This window comes from Ipomoea triloba, chromosome 13, assembly GCF_003576645.1.
Source record: "Ipomoea triloba cultivar NCNSP0323 chromosome 13, ASM357664v1".
In the NCBI taxonomy this organism is placed as follows: Eukaryota; Viridiplantae; Streptophyta; class Magnoliopsida; order Solanales; family Convolvulaceae; genus Ipomoea; species Ipomoea triloba.
This window is the reverse complement of record NC_044928.1, coordinates 16413092-16419639: the sequence shown is the minus strand read 5'-3', so window position 1 is coordinate 16419639 and position 6548 is coordinate 16413092. Positions and strand designations below refer to the sequence as shown.

Here is a 6548-nt window from a genome sequence, read left to right as displayed (position 1 = left end):
AAGATTTTGACATAACATTTGGGCCAATTACTATGTTTATGTATGTTTAGAAGATAAAGAATATACATGAAAATGATGTGTGAGCATTGAAACATAACAATAATTTAAAATTAACTTCAAAAAAACAATAATTTAAAATTATTTCAAGTGTCCCTATAAGGTAGTTATTGATCTTGTAGCACCCTAAGCATACTTCCATAGTTATCAATTTATTTTGAATTTTGATATTATTGTGCTATATTTATTTTAAATTTATGAAAATTAGTATTTTGATGAATTAGATATTTGATTAAATAGGTATTTAGAGACATTAATAATTTGATTATTAGTTAGGTATATATTTTGATGAATTAGGTACTTGATTAAATAGGTATTTAGATGTAACACCCCATTTTCATAACAAATTTACTTGAATATTTTCTCTTTCTTAATTCAAAATTTACTACAATCATAGCGGAAGCATTTACTAACCAAATGAAAATGGGTGTTAACGCCACGCTCAGGTATCTCTCCTATACCCAAACGTTAAGGCTAATTTACAACACTTAATAAATAATCCAAATTCAAACTTAATACATTAAAATTTAAACAAATTACAACCAAATAATTTCTTCAAATAATAAATCTTCCAAGAGTGTCTATTCTTAAATAGACTAATCCACATCGTCATCTCGAATCCTTATTCATGTTCACCTGTAATATCATTTAATACAAAACAGAGTGTAGACAAAAATTAGCATAAGCTAAGTAAGAATCACTTCACCCCGTAAAATATAGGCTTGGATATTTATATTTTCAAAATCATATTCTTCTATTTTCCAAAATCATATATACCTATACTTTGTAAAATAATATTGTTTTTCTCAAGAATTGTTTTCATAAAATATATATGTGGAGAATTCATTTTCTAAAATATACATATTTGTCAAGGAGGAATCAATACTGAGTGGAGAGTCTTTAAACTCTCAACATAACCACCAATAGGCATCATTAGCCAAACCAAAACCAATAGGCACTACAGGCCAAACCAATACTCAAATTTCATAATTCATAAACCAAATTGGGAGATTCAACCCACACCAATCAATTAATTTTTCATAATGACCAGAATTCCCTTAGGTAAGTTGTGAGATTTCCGTATCACACCGGCACCAAATATTAATGTCCTCCAAGACCAAATATGTATATATATATATATATATATATATATATATATATATATATATATATAGTTTCAAGATATACATCATTTCTTCATAATAAATATTTTCTCTAATAAGATATATAATTTCTCCAAATACATTTTTCTCCACAATAATTTCACAAAATATTGGTATTCCATAATATAATAGCAATACCACTTTCACCATACGGATATATACATAACACCAAAATTCCCAAGCCACACATTTACACAACACACGGGTTTGACCCGTCAAAATTCATTCTCGATAATTCGAGAATCACACACATAATATGCAACGTACTTGTGATCACATGGACGTTATATAACGCACATAATTTTCTAAAACACATAATTTTGTTATCATATCATACAAATATATTTATAAATATTAGGGCAAAATATTTAATTTTAGTGAACATGAAATCTTACCTTGAAATCCAAAACTCATATCAATACTTAAAATAGCATCCTAGCCACTTTGATAGGAAACCTGTGAATCAATCAATTCTTAATTTAATTTACTAATACTAATATTATTATAAAGTATCATCATCGTACCCACCATTTTAATCCATTATCGCCAATCTCATCATCTATTATTCCAGTATTAAAACTCACCACCATTATCTAATTACTACCACCTCCATCTTTATCCACCAACAGCTTTAACATACAGTTTCATCATCCTTATCTTCCTCAATAAGCTTCATCATTATATCATAAAAAAAAATCATAATTAACAACTCACCAGCATTCCCGTCCATACTTAGCCGTATCCATAATCATCTACGACCATAGCCGCCGACATAATCACCGCTAGTCTGACCATCGACTCTCTCTCTCTCAGTCTCCATCGCTCTCTCTTTCTCTCTTCTACTGTCGAAACCACTCCTCACACACTCATCCACATATTCGTAATGATATATCTCTCCTATTTTGCTCTCCCATTCGGTGATCAGTACACACTAATATATATACATGCTTCACAAATGGCTACCATAATTATATAATAATACTAAATTTATTGCCAGCCAATTTCCTAAACTTCTGGCGTCACACTCCACAAAAAGATAGAGCCTCACCTAATTAGCCAAATTAAATAGGAAACACTAGGTAATTAGGGTGGCGTTATGTCTCCAGAAGCAGCCAAAAATGGAATTAAAATATGGATGAGATCCGTCAAGCAATTGGAAATAAATTGAATAATATTTGTGCTTACCGAAGGAAAATTGCATAACACTGATCAGAATTGAGAAAATTACTGGGAAATTTGAGTAAGGTATTTTGATCCAATTTTTGTTATATGTGTAGTTGAATAAGTCTAGAACCTACATATAAAATTTCATAATGATCCAAGTAGTAGAAGTATGGTTTTCGAATTTTTTTCCAAAACTGGTCCAGAGAGAAAAGAATTCTGGACAGCACACTGTCAGGGGCAAAAATGTAATTTTCTTTGTTTACTCGAAGCTAAAAATGACCAAAAAATTTTATGGATATAAATTATTATAAGTTAGTGTTCTACCATAAATATTTCAAGTAAAACGGAGTTCGGGAAGTATTTTTACCGAATCAATCTTTCGGACTGCGCCGAGCTGAAATTTTTCTGAAAATGAATGGTTAGAAGAATTTCGGCTAAAATTTAAATTTTATAACAAAATAGTGATGAACCAAAATTATTTTGTAACAATAATGGTGACCAAATTTCGGGGTGTCACATTAGAGATATTAATAATTTGATGAATTAGCTAGATTGAATTTGATGAGTTAAGTATTTTGATTTGATGAATTAGCTAGATTGAATTTGATAAGTTAAGTATTTTGCTGAATTAGCTAGATTGATTTGGATTAGTTATATATAAACTAGGTATTTTGATTATAAACTATGTATATATTGTTTCTAAATGCATCCATAATCGAGTATCCATATCTGATGTTCATAGTATTATCAATTGACAGATACGGATCGGAGTTGGATGCATGAGAAACGCAATACAGTCTAATATATACAAGGGGTTCAAGAGTTCATACAATATGCTGAAGAAAATAAAAGTAAAAAGGCGGAGGATTTTATATCGTGCCCGTGCTGTGATTGTAAAAATTTGAGAAGATATCGTAATTCTGACGTAGTGAAGGACCATTTGATACGCCGTGGCTTTAAGGAAGGGTATGATCGATGGATATGGCATGGTGAAAGCTTACCTCCTAGTACAAGTGTTACTAAGAGTGAAGCTCATGTAGATAGCGTAGAGAGTGAGACTCAAGCAAATAGTCAAACTCAGGCAAATAACGAGGAGAATAATGAAACTCATGTTAGCAATGATGAGGATGATGAAATTAATGACCGAATAAATGAAACGATACATGCTGTGCAGGGAGATTTTAGTGAAATGCCTCTTGAATTCAGATGTTTGTTTGATAATGCTGAAAAACCTTTGTTCTCTGGGTGTACCAAATATACTAAGTTATCTGTTGTGCTTAAGTTATATAATTTAAAAGCAAAGAATGGATGGAGTGATAAGAGTTTCACGGGATTATTAGAACTAATAAAAGACATGTTTCCTAGTGATAATGAACTCCCACATTCAACCTACGAAGCAAAGAAGTTGTTGTGTCTGTTGGGTATGGACATTGAGAGGATACATGCATGCCCAAATGATTGTATACTGTATTGGAAAGAATACAAAGACTTGCATGTGTGTCCAAAGTGTGGGACATCACGTTATAAAAGGAAAAATGTTGATGATGTGTGTGAGGGTAAGAAAGGTCCACCAACGAAAGTATTAAGGTATTTACCCGTAATACCAAGATTTAAACGCATGTTTTCTAATCCAAAAGAAGCAAACAATTTGCAATGGCATGCTATTGGGAGAAAAGATGATGGAAAACTAAGACATTCAGTCGATTCACCACAATGGAGGAATATTGATAGGAGGTGGCCTGAATTCAGTACTGAAAATAGGAATCTTAGACTTGGATTGTGTACTGATGGAATGAACCCCCATGGTAACATGAGCAGTCGACACAGTACTTGGCCTAACCTATTAGTAGTCTATAATCTTCCACCTTGGTTGTGTATGAAGCAGAAATACATCATGCTGTCGTTGTTAATATCAGGGCCTAAACAACCATGAAATGACATAGATGTATATCTAGCACCACTTATTGAAGATTTAATGATGTTGTGGAATGAAGGTGTGTCGGTGTATGATGCTTATAGTCGAAGCAGTTTTACCTTACGTGCAATGATCTTTTGCACCATAAATGATTTTCCAGCTTATGGTAACCTATCAGGTTATACTTGTAAAGGAGCTAAGGCATGTCCTATTTTTGAAGATGAAACTCCTGATCTATGGTTGAGTAACAGTAAAAAGAACGTGTTCATGAATCATAGGGCATTTCTCCCAGATGGTCATCCTTATCAAAAGAAGAAAATAGCTTTTAATGGAAAACCTGTAACCCCTCGTCAATTCCAATAAGTCTAAGGTTCGAGAAATATTTCTTTAGGCTATGACATTCATGAGATGATCTCCCGATGCTTCAAATGAATTTTTATAAGTAGATATAGTTGTCATTAAGCTGTGATCATACGTACCGGTCACGAACCGTAAAATTTTAGGAACTTGTGTTCGGACCCGATTGTCCTTGGAAGTGGATTATTAGGCACTATATTATTATTCTTGAATTTCCTATTTAATTAAGTTGGTCCATAGCAGCTAAAATTTATTTTGATCGTAGCATCGCTAAATTTCGCTGTGTACCGAACCTAGCCCAATTTTGAGTTTCAGTCTGGGATAAATTTTTGGTTTCAAAATTATTCCTATTTAAATTATTTTCCACCGAAACTTTATCTGTTTGGACCCCAACTGATAAGTTGGAAGATTTTATTTTTGGAACCACAAGATTTTGACAAATGTCACTTTCTCTACCACATTTCTTCATCCATATTTTATTATTATTATACATATAATTGTGGATAAGCATTCCACATACATTATTTTATTATTATCATTAATATTATTATTATTATATATATAATTGTGGATAATCATCCACATATTTAATTATTATTATTATTAATATTATTATTATTATTATTATTATTATATATATATGTTATTTCGTATATATATATATGTGTGTGATGGGATGAAGAATTTCATTTCTTCATTTCCGATTCCAGATTCGAGAGAGAGAGAGAGAGAGAGAGAGAGAGAGAGAGAGAGAGAGAGAGAGAGAGAGAGAGAGAGAGAGAGAGAGAGAGAAGCAAAGTTTTAAGCCCCAATCGCAATTTTTTCGGTAAATTTAAATTTTAATCGGTTAAAAGTTATATTTTTACTCCTAGTTCATAGTTTTGGGTAGAATTTTGTTGAACCATATTTGTATTACCGTGTTTTATGTTAGGATTTTATGGTGAAATTGGGGAAATCAACTCCAAGAGTCTTCTACGAGACTAGTAACCCGGTTGAGGTAAGGAATCCCTTAAGTTGGTTTAGTCACTTGAAATTGGATAATTGATTGTTTGGTTGAAATATGATGAGATCTAGTTGAAATTATTATGTACATGATTGTATGTATAATATATGTATGTACGTATAAGTATGGTATATATATATATATACGTGAGATGTAGGTATGTTGGAGCTAATGAAGTTTAATTTGTTGTTGATGATAAAATTCGTAGATGATAAGGATTTAAATATGATAATTAGTTGTTGATGATGGCGTGATTAGGGACGTGACTAAGTGATAAATTTGGGTTATGAACAAAGATGATGATATGGAAGAATGATTATAGATTCAGGATGAATGAGTATCATGGGTTTGTTTAATGAATTTTGTTAATTAATGATGGTGGATTAAGGTAATGATTAAGAGTACTTAAGGATTAATTATGGTGATTACTGAGTAATGAGAGGATGCTAAAATTATGATATAGATTGGTGATTTGGTTCACGTTGAAGCCTAGTGATGAGGATAATGTTGGACTAATGACTAAAGATTTATGTTAATTATAGATGGGTAAGTTGTTGAAGGTGAGAAATTGTGGACTAATTATGAGTTATGGTTTATTGATTTAAGGTTTGAAATCAATTATGAATTATGGTTAAGGGTGGTGATTAGTGATTAAGATGGTGATTAAGAACTATTATTCTTATTAAGTTATGAAGATTATGAGATTATAAGGATTATGATTAAAGTTTGGATTAGTGATGGAATTAAATGAGGATGATGGAATGATGGATGACGTTATTGATGATGGTGATGTTATTATGTTGTTGAGCTAAGATGTTGAATTATAATTATGGTGGTGATATATAATGCTATAACTAGGGTACATAAGTTATGAATTGGTGATTGTGAA

At 31.5% G+C, this 6548-nt stretch overlaps 1 protein-coding gene across 1 annotated transcript; it reads left to right on the top strand.

Moving 5' to 3' along the window:
• Nucleotides 1-480: 480 nt before the first annotated feature.
• On the top strand, nucleotides 481-4662 carry LOC116001278. Its single transcript, XM_031241162.1, has 3 exons — nucleotides 481-503; nucleotides 3294-4189; nucleotides 4379-4662. Exons 1-3 carry the CDS (start codon nucleotides 481-483, stop codon nucleotides 4660-4662), a joined length of 1203 nt encoding a protein of 400 aa, XP_031097022.1.
• Nucleotides 4663-6548: the final 1886 nt, after the last annotated feature.